The sequence below is a fragment of the Stegodyphus dumicola genome, chromosome 6 (assembly GCF_044657685.1).
Source record: "Stegodyphus dumicola isolate Sdum_Otavi_A_Nest chromosome 6, ASM4465768v1".
NCBI lineage: Eukaryota > Metazoa > Arthropoda > Arachnida > Araneae > Eresidae > Stegodyphus > Stegodyphus dumicola.
In genome coordinates this window covers 230,729,917-230,752,929 of record NC_140773.1, presented here as the reverse complement: position 1 = coordinate 230,752,929, position 23,013 = coordinate 230,729,917, and the positions used below count along the sequence as shown (strand labels likewise).

The following is a 23,013-nucleotide window of genomic DNA, read 5'->3' as shown; positions in this document are numbered from 1 at the left end:
AAAGCTTTCAGATTTCACATTACGCCTAAAGGGATTTTTTTTAACGTTTTGTGTGTTACCTTTATTTATTAAATATCATGTTCTTCACATTTAAACCATAAAACTCGATTCAACAGCAATATCACAAAATAATTTTAAAATGAGCATATTTTTAGAATTTCTGGTACACTTTTGCATACTGGAGATTAAAATGTTTGTTTTTCCAGTACAGTGTTGCCGTTGCTCGCTTTGAAAACATTGAGTTTGTTAATCAAAAATTCATCAGAGTTTTACAAAATATGAAATACATAATAAAACAAATTCAAAATTTGATGCTATAGGTACCGTTGTCTCTTTTCTCCTGTCAGAGCCATACCACTAGGTGATTTTCTGGTTTGGTGTAGTTCCTTGGTGCCATTCATCACCAGTTTTATTTGGCTTCTTTCCTGACATAACCACGTTCTTCATCTAATCATAAGTATTTTATAACTAAAAAATTTTTTTTTGATTTGGAATATGCCAAGAGAGGAAGAAATGGCTGTATATTATTTTTTTTAGAAATAGGTATTCTGCACAAAGAAAGACTGCATTTAAAAAACTACCACTGAAATTCATGATTTAAACCTGAATGACAGTATTTTCTGCCATTTTGACTTACTGCAGATTTTGTTGTCTGTTGATTGATTGATGACTGCAGCATTGTCGTGCAGTGGCAGACTAGTTATATCATCATCTTTATTCAGCATTTCTTCACATTGTTCCATTAATTAGAAGACTTTAGTCGCATTTTAATTGTGGATATTATCAAAAAATATTCAGATTTGCAGTTGTCATCATGAAATATGGTAGCCAACTATATATATATATATATATATATATCTTTTTTTTTTTTTTTTCCCTACACCTGCATGAACTCCCTCCACACAGCAAACCTTTATATTATAACATTTCAAGAATTCTTGGATGGTCTTACTGCTTCAATGATTCCAAAAAGACTGCTTTATATTTGCATTTTTAAAGCATGCAGAGTTTCGGTATCTGTTGGCCGATGTATGGACAAACACTGGAAAGAGTAAAACTGGAATGTTACTTTATACAAAAACTTTAATTTTGATAACAGTAATAATAATAGACTGAATAAAATAATAAGTCAAATCAAACCAGAAAGTTAAGGAAGAGCACAATTTGCATTGCTGTCTGAACTTAACAGGAATCTTAATTCTTTCTCTCATCTTCTCTGTTATGTAAAACAGGACTACTTTATATTAATAGTTTTCAAATGTAATTTACAATAATTGAATTAATACATTTTGAATGATAAGGTAAATATTCAGTATTTAAATATTATGTCTAATGTAACATAGGTTAAGGTTTAAAGATTGTATGGTAAAATTATGCAGAATGTGATAAAACTATTTGTATACTTTTTATTTTTCTTGTGCCGCCTGTAAACAAATCTGAAGTCAGTTAGCTAAATGTATATAAAAAAAAGGACAAATCACTTAGCCTCTTTGAGGTAATGTTACGAAATGAAGGAACCAAAATGTGTGATGAAATGTATGTTACCTTTTCTCTAATACTGATAACAATATGTTATTAATAGTATAAAAGAAAAACATAATTCAAAATGCAGTCTTCATTTTTAAAATTCAAAATTTTATTCTTTTACTTTCTTTATTTTTTAACAGAGCATTATTAAGTACAGAAAGTAAAGACAAGCTAGAATTAAATTTTATGTATGAAGCTCCACCTGGTGCCAAAAGAGGTAGGTTTGTAATTTTAGAATATTATTGCACTTTTATAGTAAACTTTTTGTTGTTGTGTATATGTGTTCAAAACATATTTGCATCAATATGTATCTATCTATATATATATATTTCTAAAATGCATTGGTTTCTAAATTAATTTTTCTGAAAAATTAATTTTTTAATAATTTAATACTTTACATTGCTTATTTCCCAAAAAACTTCCTTTTTGACCTTTAATTTTTAATTGCTAATTTCTAAAGATACCACTTTATTGGTATTTCTTTTTGGACATTCTTCACTATTTACTTTTGGTTTTGACTTTTACCCTTGACTGCATGAATGACGAAACACGAATTGAATGATTGAAAAGTTAGGTTTGGAGGCAACTTCCCCTTGATAAGTCTGTCTCCTGCCTGCTCAACAGTCATTCACTTATGCATTTTAAAAAAATTTTTTAGATTAATTTTAATTTGCTAAATTGGTAAATTTATTTTCATAGTTTGGTTTTGCACTTTACTTATGCTATCTGAATTTAAATGATATTGTAGATTAGTTCGAAAATTAAGTCTTTTATATGTTTGCACATTTTTTTTAATTAACTTTAAATTTCCTTTTTTACGTATATGCATGTTTGTTAAAATATATATATATATATATGTATATATTTGAATTTAACAAATATTCTATGTTCGTATAAAGCAAATATAATTAAAATTTAATTAAGAAATTTAAATTGCAAAGAAATAAAAATAAAATAATTATTATTGCTGCGAACTAATTTACAATATGATTTAAATTCTAAGATCATATGTTAATTAATTGCACGTATCTAAAACCATGAAAAAAAAATTATTTCAAAAAATTGCATAAGTGAATCATTGTTCAGCAAGCAGGAGACAGACTTATCAAGGGGAAGTTGCTCCCTAACCTAACTCTTCAATTGCTCAATTCGTGTTTCATCATCCATATAGACAATGTTAAAACTCAAAACCAAAAGTAACCTAATGTTGTGAATTACTAAAAAAGAAATTTAAACAGTGGAATTTTGATAAAATAGCAATTAAATGACTAGAGTTAAATTAATTAAAAGACGATTAAAAGTAGAAAACCAAAGTACTTGTCTACCAGAAACTTTTCCAACACGAATTATGCATGTAAACCTAAAATAAACTATATACAACTATCAAAATATAAAAATAAAAATAATAATAAAAAGGCTAGTAAATAGCAAGTTTTAATTTAACTTACCTAGATATACATATTTGAATTTCTGAGTTGTGCAATTAATTTACATATGCTCTTAGAATTTAAATGATACAGTCAAAAGTCGTTAATTCGGACACCCATAATCCGGACCTCAAAGCTACAAACTTTCTGCGCATGCGTCGCGTTGACGCATGTGCGTAAGACTTTTATGTTGGAAAATATGACCTATTGTAACCCTATTTCTGCATCATCTCTCCTCCTTGAAATATTTCTAACTTTTACATAAGGCTTAGTTCTTATTTTAAAGGGATTCAGTAGTTACTTCTACTTCGTTTTTCACTGCCACTGTTTGTATTAAGAACAGACTGTTCCAGTCTAATTAAGATGCAAAAGCGAAACCTTGCTGTTACATCATCTGGAAAGCTGAGTCGTGCCGATAGCTGATTGGTTGCCGTGAGATGACGTCATATTCTACTTCAGGTATAAGTATCTTGCGTCGTTCTGGCTCATTCCTTCTGGTTCCTGTTTCTTTGCTCCATGGTGTGCCGTTCCAGCATCCATTGGAAGACGATATTGAGATGTGTGCCGTCCAGTGATAAGTGCCGTGGTTCCAGTCCGCAAGATGACTTTTCCTGGATTCTCAAAAGAGGCTACGATGTGAGCGACTGCCGTGGGCGGCATCCTGTTTTCATGAAGGCGGCATCTTCAACACAAGTGTTTTTGCAGAGTAAGCGGCGATGATTTTCCAAGCTGTGATTTCTCATGTATAGCTACAGTGAGCGGCGTTTTGCCGGTTTAAGTGCTCTCAAGGATTTAATTTAATTTTCCAAGTGCCTTTTTGACCACTAAGCATGGACTTATTTGATAATGAAGCAAATTTCATTAAAACCGCGTAGTTTCTGTTTATTGATATGTTTTTCGCATATTGAATGCCAGTATTTGGAGGTCAGATAAAATATTTACTGTGTCTTTAATAGTGTAACATTCTTTAAAGGAAAAACCCTTGGGATTAATGGATTATCAACTAAGTGTAATTTTTGATAATGATTATGTTATACTCTTTAAGTTTCTGATATTGATTAAATTTATTCATTGTGTTTTTATTTTCATATATTGGTAATAAATTGGTTAAGTTTAAAATTTTTGTCTTCAATGTCTGCACAGTACATAACCTTAGGGAGCTTCTATTGCTACTTTTCTATTCGAAGATTAAGGAACAATGCAGATTGCATTGTTCCTTAATCTTCGAATTGGATCCGGCTTATTATTTTTTGTAGACTGTTAGAGCAATTTTATAAAAGTAAGCTTGAACTTTCGATTATGTCAAATAGAATTTACGATATATATTTACTAATATGTAAAGGATCTACAAAGCGAAAGTATGTTTTGAAGTCCATTAAACAAAAGTAGAATTGCTGCAAAAAATGACCTAACCATTCCGAAATCTGTTTATCAATTTCACACTGCTCTGCGGCGGTGGGGGGGGACGCCGCAGCACGTAATGAATTGGAAGTTGATCTGTCAGCACTATCCTTATCTTCAGGGCAGATGTTTTCATATTATTTGGCTTATATTTCCTTACTAAATGTAGTATTTCATCTCGATGTATTCCGTCTTTGATATGATTTAAATCAAATTCCTCGTCATTATAATTTGCTTCCGATAGTGAAGAAAGTGACACAGAGGTTATTGAAAATGAAAAAATTTCGTTTGACAAATTAGTTGGTATTCTCGACACAACATTTCTAGGACTTGAAAAGCTGAACTTTGTAACTGAACAAGAAATTGTGTCTGTTTATAGAATTAAAGAGAAAGTATTATCACATAAAACAAAGCAACTTAACAACTTACATTGAAAGAATGTTTAATAAAGTAAACAAATAAATATTAAGCTTTTTCTTTTTGTAAATTTTGATACCCTTTAGATCATAATTGTTCTTTATTTTATAAATTATGGTTTCATATTTTTAATTTTATAATTTCTGCATGCCATCCTACCAGATTTAAACTGATGATATATAATTCGGAAAAATCGATAATCCGGAATCGCTGTCCCGAAAAGTCCGGATTAACGACTTTTGACTGTATTGTAAATTAGTTCACAGCAAAATAATTATTTTCATTTTTTACAGTTTAAATTTCTTAGTTAAATTTTAATTATATTTGCTTTGTACGAACAGAGAATATGTGTTAAATTCAAATTTCATTCCTTGCAGCAATGTCACAAGAGAATTATTTAAATTTAATTTAACTTTACTATTTTATTCTGAAGCAATATATATATATTGAAGAATCAGTTGAAAGCCTTTTATATTTGAAATTAAGATAACACTGAAGAAGTTAAGTTTTTTAAATTAAACAAATTTATTGCTGGATCTTGTGTCTGCCAGAAAATTGCTACCTTGTTTTGTTAAATTTTATTTGGCTAAAATTTTTTGTTGCTGGATCTTGTATCTGCCAATAAATCGCTACCTTATTTTGTTAAATTTTGTTTGACTCAAATTTTTTAAAAACGTATATTATGCAGAGGACCTTCAAAAATCTTGATATATTTTTTTTAAAAAAACATTGATGAATTTGTTATCCTTGCGTACAAGGTAACAGATATGCAATTAATACTTTCTTTGCAAGTAGGGTACTTTTCCATTATGTACCTGTCTTATATTTTGGCTGTACAATTGTAATAATGCATGTCTGTTTAATTATTCTACTTTACATACACATATAATTCCGAAATGGTATTATGGTTGGGTCTCTTCTTGTGTTTGCTCTATTTTTTATATGTACCAAAATGTGTAGTAGGTGCATAACAGAAAAGTACCGCAAATAAAAAACACATGATGTACTGTTGATCTTTGTCAAGGCAAAATTGCTCCTAACCATCATGTTCAAGTGGTCACATACCAGTTTAAGATATTGTCATATATTATGAGAATTCTTTTTCAGTGTGACTGTATCATTTCATTTTGAAAGCTGACAGCATCTGAATGCTTGCTTTCACTTTGTTCACTCTGAAAGCCAATAATTCATAATAATTTTCCACACAGGTTTTGCTTGTTTTTCCTTTATGTCACTATAATTTCTTCCTCGGTGGTGCCCATAAGTTTTTAACTGGTCATAAGCTTGAAAGTTCACATTAAGATATACTAAAATCCATCTCAGATTGCAGTGTATTGAATCTTTTATTCCTGTTTTGGTATTTATGTGTTTTCCAGGTACAAAATTATTTCATGCTATTTTTAAGAACTAGTAATAAGATAAATTAATAAATTCTTTTTTTTTTCATATATTTATTATTTGTGTAGAGAGTTTAATAATTTCCTTTCATTGTGAAAGTTTATTCCTTCTTTTTTTTTTTTTTTTTTTTTTTTTTTTTTTTTCCATTTTTAAAAGTCCCAAACATTTGAGCCTAAGGATTTAAATTAAAAGCTTTATATAAAGCAATGCTTTTTCATAACATATGATAAATTTAATCTTTTTTAATAATTTAACTTCAGTGGGATTCCTTTGGTGACGTTTCATTCACCATTAATGCCAATGTTTTTCAGTTAATACGATCTACCAAATTAACATTTACACATGTCTAAAGGTAGTTTAGTTTTTTTTTTATTAGAGAAATTTTGTGCCTGAATCTTGTAATGCCATAAAATTGCTACCTCATTTTGTTAGATTTTGTTTGGCTCAAATTTTCTATGAGTATGTATTATGCAGAGTACTTAAGTCTTGGTCTGTTTCATTAAAAACATTGATGAATCTGTTATTCTTGCATATAAGATGAATCATGCTGACAACTAAAGAAACGATTGCTGTTGTTTGTGTAGGACTGGGGAGTATTAAACTAGGTTGAGTAGACTATGTATTTTAGTAAAAATTCCATGAACCAGGTCCAGCAAAAAGTCAATGTTAGATTATCCTTCGATGAACAGTATTTTGGAAAATAGGACAAATGTTAGATGAACATTGTTCACAGAGGTATTCAGCATAAATTGTTTCAGAGGGTTGAATAGGCTGTTGAAAAAAAGCTTTAAATCCTTTCTCTATATATGAATCAGTCTGAAATTTTTTAGATACACATAGGTTTTTAAAATTAACTTACAAAATTTTAGGAGTGTTCAAAGCAGTCCTCTCCAGCATCAATGCAGTTCTTTAGATGAATTTTCCAAAGATTAAAGGCCTCAAGCCATTAATTTCTTGGAATCAATGAACAAAATATATTTGTAGCCACATCAGTTCTCATCTTCGGAACAAAAAAAATCCATGTAAGTTCTTTTTTTAAATAAAAAATTCATCTCCTAGACTAAAATAGTTCATATTTTTAAATCTAACCATTATTTTTTTTTTCCCTGCCGTTTATCATCTGTGTGTATCTAAAAAATTTCAGAGTAATCTGTGAATACATTTTTCTTATGCAATTTCTTTTAAGAAATATGCACATTCAGGTATTCTGTGCACTTTATTCTTCATAAAGTCCTGCTGAATGCATAGTGGCTTTTGCTAATTAAAACTTCATGTAACTAATTTTATGTACTGCAGAAGTTACATTTCACACTTGTGGAGTGTTAAGTCACCATAACAGCGATATATAAGCTGATCAGCATCCTCATACAGTATTTCAGTAGGGTAAATAAAGTAACGGCTAATTTTAGATGGCATGGTATTTATGACGTGACTGTGCTTCAATAAAATTATAGCATCATTGCATTTTGTTAATATCATGTGTAATTATGAGTGCATATCTTCAATCATTGATTGGAAGGGGCTAATAAAAAGCATATGGTCTCTGGCAAGTTCTTATTCCTCCCTCCCTCCTTAGGGTTTTATAGTCAGAAATGTACTGGGTTACAAGGATGGGCCAGCTGAAATTTGGCATTTTAAATGTAAATAAAATGACACCTTCTGTACTGCATAAGATTTTCAGGTCATGACAGATATATATGTAAAATTGACAGAATGTATTGAAAGATATTAAAATTATTTTATATCTACGCAGCCTGTACTTTTAAGCTGATATTTCTGATGATAAATGCTGTCATGTAAAATGGGTTGAGTCTTTTGGAATACCTTGTATTACCCTAAGTGTACTATAGAATTCCATAGTAGCTGCTTTGTTTAACTCTTTCAATCACACTGCCACTTTACTGCTATTACCCAGAAATGATATATAATTCCAGTTTATGTTTATTACATTGTTCTGTAAAATAATTTATTCTATTTTACATAAGGTTTTGTGAATCATTCTATGATCTGTGGATTATAAAATATAAATATACAAAACTGTTTAAAAAATATATTAGTATACAAGCTATTATGCTAATATAGCTGCAAGGTGTGCTGTTGCTTTCAAAGTAAATAAGCTTTTAATCTCATTTTGTTAGTTATGATTTGTTTAACATCATATATTTTAAATTGTTTCTAAATTATTTTTTTCTCTTTTCTTTCCCTATAATGATATATTGGCATTTGCAGAACGCCAGGTGAGTTTTATTTTTGTAACATTTTTGCAGTTGTTTTAATTTATATTTTTAGCTTCATAGTCCATTTTGGTTGTAATTTATATGAAAATATAATTATATGTACAGACATAAATAGTTTTAAAATTAATTTTCTGTTCATATTTTTTTAATTTTGTCTTGTATTTTAAGATCATGATTTTTTGGTGTTCATTTGATATTTCTTGGAAATATTGAAGTGCTAGGGGCACTCAATAAGTCAGAGCTGCCAACTCGCATGTTAAAGATAAAAATGCCCCCCCCCCATACAGTGTTGCCATTGCTCGCTTTAAAATCATTTATTTAATCGAAAATTCGTTAAAGATTTACAAAATATGAAATATATAATAAAACAAATTCCACATGCCTACATTCGAGTGGAAACATACTTTATTCAAAATTGGATGGCTCTAGATACCATTGTTTTATCACAATTTGTGAAACATACATACATTTGTGCAAATTCTTTATTATTTAATTTCTTTAAATATAATGCAGGGCTCTATTTGGTAGCAAGAATTTGAAAAGTAAACCAACATTTATCATGAACCAATGCAAAACGCCAAAGTAAATTAATAGTTCTTCTGGGCAAATTGCCCCTTCAGACCAAAAAAAGGGGGGACTGTGATTTTTGTCTCCTCATAATGAAACGTAAACTGTAAATTCTATCCTTTTTCCATGTAATTTTTCTGATTAGTTTTTATTAAATCTTATCTGTTTTAATCTAGGATTACAGAGCATTAACCTTTTCTTGAGAGTATGAATAGATATATGTCACATTATAGCATTGAAGCATTATACAACATTAAAGAAGGCTAAAAAAAGTTTAGTGTACTATGGAATTTTAAAACTTTTGCTATTAATGTGAAGCAGAAAATGCCAGACCCTGTCAATTTGTTCTGTGTTCTTTCCTGGCTTAATAGCTGACTAAGTGGATTCAGTGCATATTAATGTCTGTTATTAAATTAGCTCCATGGGAAAAGTTTGACCAAAGGCTTGCAGAGCATTTTATGGAAACTTAATCTTATATTGAATTGCTAAATACTTATATTTTAACTAAGCTTTAAATCTACAAATTGTACCTTGCTATGTTTGCAAACATAATTTTATCATATCTAATATGAGTTTTATTTTTATACCCTTTGATAAACAAAAGCTTGTCTTCAGTATTTGCAGTTTCATTGGTGCATATACATTAGTTAGTGAAATTTGTCATTTTTTCACAAAGGAAAATGAATAACGACTTATAACTGGGAACATTATTTATTTCATTCATACGTATTATTACATACATATTTTACTGTTTATTTGAGTATTTATTAAAAAATTAATAAACTTACTCATGAGTGGATTTTGTTTCTCTTGTTCTGTTGAAAAATTTGGAATGATCTCTTGAAAAATAGATTCAAAGTAATTGTTTCCTTTAATCATTTTATGCAAAATACTGTATTCCTGCAGAAATTTTACTGCAGTTTCTTTTACTGTTAGCAAATCCCAGAAACGTATATCTTAAAATTGAATTTAAGATAAAAAATGTCGCTACTTTATTTAAAAATTATTCAAATACAACAAAAAGAATGCATACGAAAGTTGTGGTGTTTTTTTTTTTTTTTTTTTTTTTTTTAAGTGAAGAAATAAGCATAGCAACCTGTAGGAACTTACTTATTTCTTTACCAGAGTCAAGCATATTCTCAAAATTTGGTGATTGCACACCATTATGTAAGTATACATTCATCAATATAAATTTTAAGAAAATTATAAAATCAAAATGAAATTGGTCAAAAAACATGCAATAAAAATCAAAATCATGCTACAACATTTAATAATCTAATTATGCATGGTAAACTGATTTCAAATATAAGTCTTTGTGTAGAGTAAAACTTTGTTTTTTTTCCGCTTTTACATTTTAAAGTTGGCAGCAATGAGTAAGTTTTAACCGTAACATATTTTTTAGAAATAAATACGTAAAACTACTTCATCAGTTTTGAAGTTCCTGTGGTTTCAGTGTCAGCACAGCATGATTCTATCACAGGGGAGGGAAAGTGTTTTGTCTCCTCACTTGTGCAAACCATTCCTAATTTATTTATTTATTATTTATTTTAATTTTTTAAAAAAAGTCAGGTCTGTATTGAAATCTGCATTGTTGCATAACAGTCTGGGAGATCTGAGCTTTGTATGTCGCAGTATTATGATGATGAGCACTATTTTTTCTGAGTTTTCTGTGTCACTTAACCTTTATAATGGGTTAGCATAATGAATATTTGTTATTGTGGTATTATTTGGGTTATAATCAATAAGCAGTAGTCCCTTTTCATAAAAAAAAAAATTGTTTCAAAATCTTTCTGGCTTTCTATGTTTTTATCTTGTGCAGTCAGGAAAATCTGCGATATTTCCATTTTTTGCTTTATTGTTCCTATCTTCCACATTGGTAAAGCCATGTTTCATGTTTTGTCACTAGCCATAAATAAAATTTTATGTTGGTGAGAGTAGTTCTAAGAAAACATCTGATGTAGTATTTATTCATTTCTGCATAAATATTTTTAGTACTCATTTGGCATAGATTTTTGACATCCTCAGTTCTCATTCATTAAACAATAATTTTGTATTATGTTTTTCATAGTTATGTACTAACAAATAAAAATTAATTTAGCTGATGTTATCCTTTTTCGTAACATTAGTTTTGATTTGTTTAATTGACACTTCTAACCATTTATTATGTAACATGCAGAGCTGGCTTAAGCATTACACAAAATAAGCATGGGTTTGGGACATAAGCAAAAGGGGCACCACCAAAAGATACTTGCAAACTCCTGAAAAGGACACCATAAAGATTTCCATTTCCAGTTTTACCATAAAATATATGGTACAGCTAAACAAAGACCGAGAGAGGGAAAACAAAGAGAAAGCTTTTATAAGTGTATTTGGGAGTACCAAAGTGCTTATGGCCTTTAAAAGTTTTAATCCACCCCTAATTTAAGAAAAAAAAGAGAGAGGTGCACATGACAACTTGTTACTGTTAAAAATTATCTTTTCTGATTTTGAATAAACATTGGGAAACTTGTACATTTATGGCAGATAATCAGAATGTCTTGCATTTGTAATATACGAGTGTATAAATATTAATTTCAACTTTGATACTTTATAATTATCTGCACCCCTGGTTTCAAGTTAAGGTATCCACCGGTTGGCTCAATCTGGAATTAAAAGATATATGACATACATGAAAGTAACTATGTTGTTATAAAAATGATGTGCTTGAAAAGGTATTGGTCTGAAAATATTCTATTTTACTGTTGAATTGATACAAAATACAGATATTAATGCTAATAGTTTAATTTCTTTTATTATGTTAGAATATGTTTATTTTTATCAATGATTTTTTTTTTCCTTTATTTATTTATTTTTGAGTTCCTTTAATATAACTGTAGAAAGAAGATGATGAACCTGAATATAAATTTGAATGGCAAAGAAAGTACAATGCCCCAAGAGAAGAGTAAGTGGTTATTTGTATTTTTATGAACATTTGAATAATATTCTATTAATTAAAGTTTTTTTTTTTTTTTTTTTTTTTTTTTTTGTATAACTGTTTTATGAAAAATTTGCTTTCCATCTCTGTTTCACTGAAAAGTAGCTGATAAATTCATATTCATGTGATGTATTTTTATATGTTTTATTGTGATCCTTTTGGCTTCTGTATTTTATTTGCTTCCCCCCTTTCTTTTTAAAGAAAAAGAATTTTTAATAATTCTTGAAATTTTTATGTATGTATCTCAAAATATGGTGTATTAAATTTTCTGGATGCTGCATTGGTGATATATTTTAACAATATACGAGTATATATATACAAGGTGCGTCAGAAAAATGTATACACACTTTATACTCTCGTGGGAAATTTATTTTCAACTTAAAAGGTTAAATTTATTGGAATCGTAAGGTTATACTCCAGTTTGAAAAATAAACATACTTTCTGGTCAAACTGAATGCTCGAAATGGTGTTTAAAATAAATGTTCAAACGGTAATCTTCAACATCGTTACATTTCTGCATCGACACATTCAGGACTGATTCCGTAACTTTGCATCAAAATATCCAATGGGATTTCTGTGCATATTGCTTGAATCTCATCCCAAAGTGTGTCAAGGTTACATGGTTTACGACACATTGTGATGGCATTCGGGTCTAATTTTGTGAATGGGTTCAGGAGATGGTTATATGTGAACCAGGATTTATGGGTAACATTGTTTCACTGGATGAAGTGCAATTTAAACTTAATGGAATTGTCAATAGGCATAATTGTATGTACTGAAGATAATCCTCACATTACTGTTAATAAGGCTATGAATTTGCCTGGTGTAAAAGTGTGGTGTGGTTTTGTTTTGTAATGTAATCATTGGACCTTTCTGTTTTGAAGGTTATGTAATTTTAGCAAAGTACCTAACAATGCTTGCTAATTCCATTTTCCCTCATATTCTGTAATGTCATATTTTATTACCAATAAGATGGTTTTTCTTTGCACTATTATAAGGATGTGCGAGAATATTTGGATCAGAATGTACCAGGCCAGTGGTTAGGATGTAGAGGACCAATCGAGTTTCCTGTACGCTCTCCAGATCTTAACGCTGCTCGATTATTTTATGTGACATAGACAAAGATGAAGTGTACCATCATAGACCACGTAACCATGGCACACTTTGGAATGAGATTCAGGCAGAAGTATGGAATCAAACGTGACTCGTACTTGTAATATTTAATAATTTGTAAATGGTAACATTTAATATTTAGTAACTTGTAATTGGCAACACTTTGGATAGAGATTGAAAAATAGAACTATGCTGGTATTGCAGTTCTCTGTGATTATACATTCTAAGATTGTAAATAAATAGTTTCTAAAAATTAAAAGTGTACCCTCATAATTTTATATGGTGTCAGGAGTGTTTTGCTTTCAAAATGGAAAGTTTAAAACCACCAGAGCCGATGAAATTTGATGGAAATCTGGCTTCGAATTGGCAGAGATGGCTGCAATCATTTGAAATATATGAAGTAGCTAGTGGATTACATAATAAAGAAGAGAAGGTAAGAGTTAATACTTTTCTTCATGTAATAGGAATTCGTGGTCTTGAAATATATAATACATTTCCTATAGAAGAGGGTAAAGAAATTAAATTAAGTGAAATTAAAACAAAATTTACAGAATATTGTATTCCTAAGAAAAATATTACGTATGAAAGACATTTATTCTTTACTAGAAATCAAACCGCGTCAGAAACCATAGATGAATACGTAACTGATCTTCGAAATAAAGCTAGAACATGCGAGTTTGCACAATTAACGGATAGTTTAATAAAGGATAAAATTGTTTGTGGTATTAAAGATGATATAGTGAGAGCAAGATTGTTACATGAAACAGAATTAACATTAGAAAAAGCTCTTGATATATGCAGATCTGCTGAAATAAGTGCACATCAAATGAAAATCATAAAGGATGAGGAAACTGCTGTAAACTTAGTGAAAAAGAAACTAAGTAAATATAATAAGAATACCTACAAAGAGGTAAATACCAATAAACAAAAGACAAAAGTTTGTTCTAAATGTGGAACATCTCATGAGTATCGAATGTGTCCAGCATATGGAAAAATCTGTCATAAATGTAAAAAGGCAAATCATTTCGCGAGTCAGTGTAAAAGCTATATAATAAAAAATGAAGCAGTCAAGGTAAACAAAAAAGATAGACAAATTAAATTAATAAATCATGACTCTGAGAAAGAGTTAGAATTTTATGTTGGCACATTAAACCTTAATTCAGATAACAAGGAAGAGAAATGGACTGTTGACGTTAATGTAAATAAAAGTAAACTAAATTTGCAGTTAGATACTGGAGCAATGTGCAATGTTATTTCTAAAAGCAAACTGAAATTGCTAAATGTTCCGATACAGAAGTCTGAAATTAAAAGATTAGTTACATTCTCTGGGAATAAAATGGATACTTTAGGAAAAGTAGTACTTAACTGCCAATATGGAAAAAATAATTATGTTGTGGAATTCCAAGTTATTGACAAAGAAGTACCTTCTATATTAGGATTAAAATCATGTTTGCAACTAGGTTTGATTCAGAAAGTAATGTCTGTTTACACTGAAGACTTACTGGAGGAATACAAAGATGTATTTGAAGGCTTAGGTTGTTTGAATGGAGAATATAAAATCCAGTTAAAACAAGATGTAACGCCAGTCATTCATCCTCCAAGAAAAATACCCATAGCTATACGTGATAAAGTTAAAAAAGAATTACAAAGAATGGAAAATTTAAATGTTATTGAGAAAGTAAGAGAACCAACTGAATGGGTAAATTCAATGGTTACAGTTGTCAAACCGAACAAAATAAGAATATGTTTAGATCCTAGAGATTTAAATAAAGCTATAAAACGAGAACATTATCCGATGTTAACCATTGACGAAGTTGTCACTAGAATGCCTAACGCAAAAATATTTTCTGTTTTAGATGCTAATAGTGCTTTTTGGCAAATCCAGCTTGACGAAGAAAGTAGTAATTTGTGTACATTCAATACACCTTTTGGCAGATACAAATTTAAAAGATTACCTTTTGGCATATGTTCAGCTCCAGAAATTTGCCAAAGAAAATTAAGCCAAATAATAGAAGGTCTAGATGGTGTTGAATGTATTATAGATGATATCTTAATATGGGGATCTAATGAAAAGGAACATGAGCTACGACTTAAAAAAGTACTCCAGAGAGCACGAGAAAATAATTTGAAGTTCAATAAGGCTAAATGTAAAATAAAAGTTAATCGTGTGAATTATATAGGACACGAGTTAAGTGAAAATGGACTAAAACCTGATTTTTCTAAAGTGGAAGCAATTGTTAAAATGCCAGAACCTACAGATGTGCCTTCGCTACAAAGATTTTTGGGAATGATTAATTATTTAGCCAAATTTATTCCTAACTTAACTACTATTACTGCACCATTAAGACAGTTACTTGAGAAAAATGTCCTCTGGCACTGGACTGAAAAGCATCAAAAAGCTTTCGAAACACTTAAAGAACTGATTGCAAAAGCACCCGTATTAAAATTCTATGATGTTAATAAGATTGTAACTCTTTCAGTAGATGCAAGTTCTGAAGGATTAGGTGCTGTTTTACTACAAGAAAACCAACCAATTGCTTATGCTTCCAGAGCTCTAACAAAAAATCAGAAAAATTATGCTCAGATAGAAAAAGAGCTTTTAGCTATTACTTTTGGATGTTCTAAATTTCATCAATATATATATGGCAAACGTATTACAGTTGAAACTGATCATCGACCATTAGAAAGCATAACTAAGAAACCTCTTTTTAAAGCACCACAGCGATTGCAAAGAATGCTGTTAAATTTACAGAAATATGATCTAGATGTACGATACAAAAAGGGGAAACACTTATTAATAGCAGACACTTTGAGTAGAGCATATTTGAATACAACAGAAGAAGATAATGATGAAGATACAGAAATTTGTACACTGATTCCAGCATCTGATGACAAAATTTATGAATTAAAGAAAGAAAGTGAATGTGATGCTACACTACAGTGCTTAAAGAAATATATTCTGAGAGGCTGGCCAGAAAGGAAACATCAAGTAGAACCTCAAGTCAAAGTATTTTGGGACTACAGAGATGAGTTGACAATGGAAAATGATTTATTTTTCAAAGGAGGAAGGGTAATTATTCCTTTATCTATGCAAAAGGAAATGTTAAATTTAATTCATGAGGGTCATTTTGGTATAGAAAAATGTAAGAAAAGAGCTAGAGATGTTTTGTTTTGGCCATTTATGAACAAGCAGATAGAAGATAAAATTTCAAAATGTTCTATATGTAATGAATACCAGAACAAAAACATAAGAGAGCCTATGATACCACATGAAATTCCCAATTTACCTTGGTATAAAGTTGCGACAGATTTATTTGAGATTAACAAAGATGTATATTTATTAATTGTAGATTACTATTCCAACTTTTTTGAAATCTGCAAACTACCAGATACTCGAAGTCAGACAGTGATCAGTTACATGAAATCTCATTTTGCAAGATACGGTATACCATTGATAGTGATATCTGATAATGGACCTCAGTTTGCAAGTAAAGAATTTTCAGAATTTGAAAAGAAATACCAATTTAAACATATAACAAGCAGTCCATACCATCCACAGTCGAACGGATTAGCAGAGCGTTCAGTACAAACGGCGAAGAAATTGTTAAAGAAAGCTCAAGCAGATCATGCTGATCCTTATTTAGCATTGTTAGCTCATAGGAACACTCCAACTAATGAGATGCTAGGATCACCAGCTCAACGACTTATGAGTAGAAGAACAAGAACGATTCTTCCTACATCTGAAGAATTACTTAAACCTCAAGTTGTGAGAAATGTAAAAGAAAAAATCAACCAAGAAAGAACTAAACAGAAGTCATATTATGATCGTCATACAAAAACATTACCATTGCTAAATAAAGGAGATTGTGTTCGGGTATATCAAGATAATCGCTGGAAACCAGCAGTTGTAGAAGAAGTGCATAAGACGCCTAGATCATATATACTTAGATCAGGTGGATCAGTATTGAGAAGAAATAGAAAAGATATTAGAGGAAACAGTTTAGCTGTTGATGAGAATATCAGAGGAACAGAACAAGGAGTTAATACACAGAAAACAGATGTAAAAGGATATGATTCCAGATATTCTCAAGGGCAAAGTTTAGAAGATCAACTACCAAACTCTGCTAACTCAGAAACAAGGAACGGTGAGCTAAGAACTAGAAGTGGGAGACTGATTAGAAAGCCGGCCAGGTATTTGGACTGATTTTAGACTGTTAAAACTTTTGAACTTTTTAAAAAAACGGAAGATGTAATATTTAATAATTTGTAAATGGTAACATTTAATATTTAGTAACTTGTAATTGGCAACACTTTGGATAGAGATTGAAAAATAGAACTATGCTGGTATTGCAGTTCTCTGTGATTATACATTCTAAGATTGTAAATAAATAGTTTCTAAAAATTAAAAGTGTACCCTCATAATTTTATAGTACTGAGAAATGTAGGGATGCTGAAGAGGACCAGAAAGTATACTTATTTTTCATACTGGACTGTAGCTCTACTTTACCAGAAAACCTTGTCGGTTGGAAACTAAATTTTTTATTGCAGTTCAAACTGTGCATACATTTTTCTGATGCACCATATCATATATATTACCATATCATATATTGTGAATGAAAATATCTTTTGACTGGTGATTAATATTTTTAATATATCATACTATACAGCCAAGTATTTTTCAAAAAAAATAAGGAAATTCTTTAATATTTCTTAGGCTTTTAAGGAGAAGATTAATGAAACTGATTTCTTTTCTGTAAATGTTATATTGCATTAAAATCCTGAAATAATAATGAGTCGGAATACTTGCTTACTGTTATTTCACTAAACAGGAATTCGTAAATTGCATGCGAAAAATATGTGCAATACACAAGTGGCCTTTTGTACAAAAGAAATAAAACTTGAGCATAAAAATATCATGAAAAGTCTTTCAAATGCAGTTGTTCTTGTTCAGTATTGATGAAAATTTGCTACAAAAAAATTTTAATGATAAAATCTTTAAAAAAACATGCATTATCATCATGTAATGAAACTTAAATTAATCGGATTATATTTCCCCATCAACATAATTTTCATTTCAGCTGAACTTGTTAAACTACTAAGACCGCTAAAGAGTTAAGATCACTAAAGAGATCTGCAGAGCTTTTTATGCAAATGTAACTATGTTCAGTGGGATAATTTTGATTTAAATCTGCAAATAGTACATTGCTAAGTTTATCCACACAATTATGTGTGTGCATAATAATCATTAATGTTTTTTTTTTTTTTTTTCTTTAAAACAGTTAGTCTTTTACAGTTAATTTGATTTTTTATGTTTTTACCAAATACTTTAATTTACCTTAATTAATGCCTATTAGTATGCTCTTGCATGTAATTTAAATATTTTCCCTCAATAGTATTAAAGATAATGATTTTTCTTACTATTCCTTTTTATATTATATATATTTATAGATATTTTTGTTTCTATAAATAAATTTTATTTCTTACTTTGCAATTTAAGCACTTGTATTAGGCCTTTTTAGTACTTTAAAACTTTGTTTTTATTGTTCTGTGAAATATTATATATATTCAGTGTTTTATTTCAACATTTATTCATTATCTTTCAGTTATGCTAAAGGAAATGCAGATATTAAAGATCAACCATTTGGTATACCAGTAAGTTTCATTATTCATATGATATTTGACATGCAGATTAATAGAATTTGTTTAATTATTTGGGACAGTATGGTTACTAGACTGAAAATTTTTTGTAGTGTGGTAGTATTTAATATATAATACTTTGCTTGGATATGTAGTCTCAGTTGTCAGCATAAATAAGATTTTTATTCACTCTCAACTAATTTTGGTTTTAATATTCTATTGATTAAAAGATGTAGTGAATAAGTATAAGAATCTGATTATAAATTTGCATTAAATGTTACATAGTTAGTTACTAAGAAGCTTATTGTAGTCATCCAAAAACAATCGTATTTTTATGCAAATATTCAAATTTTTAGTAATGTTAAGTTTCCTATCAGTCCATTTGTAATTATGTAGCAGTATTTTGTCATTTCTATTATGCTACGTTAATTAGGATATAGTATTTTAAATATATAGTTGATACATTATGTATAACTTCCAGAAATACAATTTGCATAAAAAAAACTGTACACATAGAAAAATTGTTTAATCAGGATGAAACTTGACATCAGCTATTGTTGGACAAGAAACACATTTATTGTATACATGTGAGAATCATTCTATATTATTGTGATAGATAGTTACATGTCTCAGAAGTGTATATAAATTTCCATTCGGGCATGCACTGCATTCATGGATATGTTAACAGCTATTGTAAAGTTTCCTTAAATATCCCATAATCGCTCATCAAGCTTATGCAAATAGGTGAAACCTGTATCCTAACATGTTTATATGTTAGGAAAAAGTTCTGGATATCTTAAAAGTTCAAGAGAAAATTGTGATACTGTAGAGATTTCTCTGGAGATGATCTGCATAGTATCACATAAACTGTATATAGATGTTAATTATCTTGCTTAAGTTTCGTAGACATTAACTCTGAAAATGATTTTGGAAGTTATATATTTATCAATAAGTTAGAAGACAAAGTTACAAGAACTTTCTTAATAATCTTGTTCTGTTTAATGTTAAATGTAGGCCGTCTGTGTAAGCATCCCTAAAGATATATTTTTAACTGTAATCCAATACCTAATTTAATCTGTTTCAAAAAAATTTATTAAAAGTTATGTTTAAACTAAAAATATTTTAAATGTTATATAGGTGCGGAATGTCCGTTGTATTAAATGCCATAAGTGGGGCCATATTAACACAGATAAAGAATGCCCATTATTTAGTCAAGCCAGCACATCATCAATGCCCACAAGTAAGTAATGTATGTTAATAATGTATACCATGAAATTTCCAGTTCTTGTGTATAAGCTGATATCCACTGATGCATGACCAAAAATACCATCCACAACTCTGATTCTTGCAAACATTTAGCAACCCAAGGTGCTGTTTTGGTTTTTCTAGAAAGTGGAGTTCTGCCCCTCTGTCTAAGGAAAACCTTGGAAGGCTTCTCTCCCCCCCCCCAATTTGAACTTTAAACCAATGAGAGCAAGAACATATCTATTTGTATCATTTTCTTGGCCAAAATATCTGTTTGTCTCAGGTTAATTTTTACTGCCTTTTGCATTATCTGTTTACCACATTTGCTGAAAACTGAAACAAAAGCAGTCCATTATTTTCAAGCATATAGTATTTTGCTCTTCTTCCCCCAAAAAAGGCTAATATTTTAACTTCTGGGCAGTGAAATGTTATGTCATGTAAGATATATGATAGAAATGTAATGTTAATAACTGCTGATCGATTGCTAGAAAAAGAACTGTGAATTTATTTGAAAGAAGTCAGATGCCTTCTTATTTATCAGAGTTCATATCTGTGGAAAAACAAGCCAGGCAAAATAATAATCTGATGCAGTATTCTATACTTTGCCAGACTGCACATCCTGGAAATCAAAAAACCTATTTCATCAATCAGCAAATGTTGAAAATGTGTTTCACACCCAATGACATTAATAGATTGTTACACACACTGGCCAATGAATTAAAAGAAACCTTTGAGATTTTCATTTGAATATGTACTATAGATGAAGTATGCAATTTTTATATATATATACATGCATTACATGTGGTTAGTGTTTAGAATTCTAGTAAAGTAAGGTGTAAGAGTGCTTTTCATGATCACTGAATTAAAATGGGAAAAATGGCAGATCTTTCACCATTTGAAAAAGAGCTTATTGTTGATGCCCGTTTAGCAAGGGCCTTTCAAAGACAACAAATCTCACTGGGCTCTCGAATATCAAAGGTTTTCAAAAGTGGGAATCATAATCCACAGTCCTTTAGAAGATGTAACTGGGGTTCAAGCACAATTTTCCAGGATCGTCGGCATCTCCGATGAATTCTATGGTAGAACAGGGATTCTACCGTTCTTCAACTGACACAGATCGTCAACAAAGGCTCTTCCCAACAGATTTCAGCTTATGCAAGGATTTGTTTGCAGTGGTGTCAGGAAAGAAGGTACTGGACATCTGAAGATTGGAAATGAATAATGTGGTTGGACGAATCACGCTACACCTTATTTTGCACTGATGGAAGACATCGAATTTGACAAGAACCCCATGAATCCATCTTGCCTTGCTCACACTATGCAAGGGTCTGCTGGGAGTATCATGATATGGAGCATGTTCTGCTGTCATGGAAGTGGTGCCTTGGTGTTCCTCGAGGGTAAACAAACAGTCATGAGATACCTAGATATACTGGCAGATCAAGTGCATCATGCAATGTTGCATTTTTATTCTGGTGGCAACAGATATTTCATGGACAATAATGCAACTATACATCGTGCCAGAAGTGTTCAAAGTTGGTTTCCTGAACATTAGTCTGACTTCCAACACCTTTCCTAGCCATGGCATAGCCTAAAAACTGTGTGGGATATGGTGAAAATACGCATCTGACAGCACTCGCCTGGGAGGAATTATCCGTGCAAAAGTGGGCCAATAAAATATTGATCTTGGGTTTTAATTCATTGGCAAGTGTGTATAACACAAATAATATTTATTCATAATAATCAAATTTCCATTATAAAAAAAAGTTTATTTTGATATCTAGTAAAAATATCTAATGAAATAATATCATGTTTAGTTGATAAGTGTTAATTATATTTAATGTCTTTCAAATTTTTTCAAAATGTCTGAAATTTATGGTCCATTGCTGCATTAGACCAAAAAGTTGTTGCACATCATTGAAATAATATGCTAGGTGTCTCACTGTGCAATATAGATTATTTCATTTTGATAGTCATTAGTGCAAGCAGTGCTGATTTTCTGACTAATATTTTCATGGTTTTCTTAATATATAATGTGAATATGAGTCATGTTCCCATAATTATTTACAAAGCCAACTAACTATGTAAGCTTTTTGGAGTGTCAGGAAAGAAAGTGTTTTAAAAGCTGGTGATTTATATCTTAAACAAAATTACTTATCGGAAAAGTATTGAAGATGGTCTTTAAATCAACTGCAGGTTTTCAACAAAAAAATTCTAATGAAGTATTTAATTATGATAGAATAAGAACTGAAAGCAGCATATAAACTGTAAAGTACTTTAAAGAGACTTTAAAAGCGCAAAAAATGTTTACTAAGATCGTGGATTTAGAATTTTCTATGTGCAAATTTCTTTTAAAAAATCAAAGTAAACAGTTAAGTTTTCTTTTATTACTATTATTATTTTATGTATTAATTATATAAATTGACATAAAATACATAATGCACATATGCATTTGAGTAAGTATTTATAAATCTGTATTTGAAATTAAAACATTTGAATAAATATGTCAAGGAAATAGTTAACTTTTTTCTAGTGACATGAAATAAATCAAAAATTTTTTAATGCTTTTATATACATATGTCTTTGCAAAGAGCAGCAGAAAAATATTGAAACATTCTTTCAGCCATGGAAGCCTTGGAAAATTCAGCTGATGCAGGTTTTGCAGCAGAATTTTCATTAGTTTGAATTTTTACAAAATTTTATGTACAATGGGCATTTTTACTAAGTACCATATTTTGCAGTATCATATTTTACATAATATTATGTAATATTCAGAGCCCATTGTGTGATATTTTCCAGTGGAGGGATAGAGTAATATTTAAAAATTAAAAACCTATTATTTTGCATTTAGTATCTAGAACAGAAAATTTTAATAACATTCCACAAGGTAAACATTTTTTTTCTGATATTTGCTTTTTTAGTTAGTGTGGTAATTATCCTACTTCTGTATCTTCTAAATAATAAAAATAATTTTGGAAATTTAAAAAACATGAACTTCTACCTGTATATAATATTAAATTTTTAATGAATTATATGAAGCAGTACACAAATAGTAACATGAAAAGGCTAAATG

The 23,013-nt window shown here is 29.9% G+C and overlaps 1 protein-coding gene across 1 annotated transcript in view; it reads left to right on the top strand.

The window, feature by feature from the left end:
• The window catches only part of LOC118187096 (uncharacterized), a 57,941-nt gene that overhangs the window by 7,166 nt on the left and 27,762 nt on the right, over window positions 1–23,013 (top strand). The window contains exons 3-6 of the mRNA XM_085819640.1: window positions 1,668–1,752; window positions 11,851–11,915; window positions 18,665–18,713; window positions 19,836–19,938. Coding sequence (XP_085675766.1) covers window positions 1,668–1,752; window positions 11,851–11,915; window positions 18,665–18,713; window positions 19,836–19,938 — 302 coding nt within the window. The remainder of the gene's footprint in view (window positions 1–1,667; window positions 1,753–11,850; window positions 11,916–18,664; window positions 18,714–19,835; window positions 19,939–23,013) is intronic.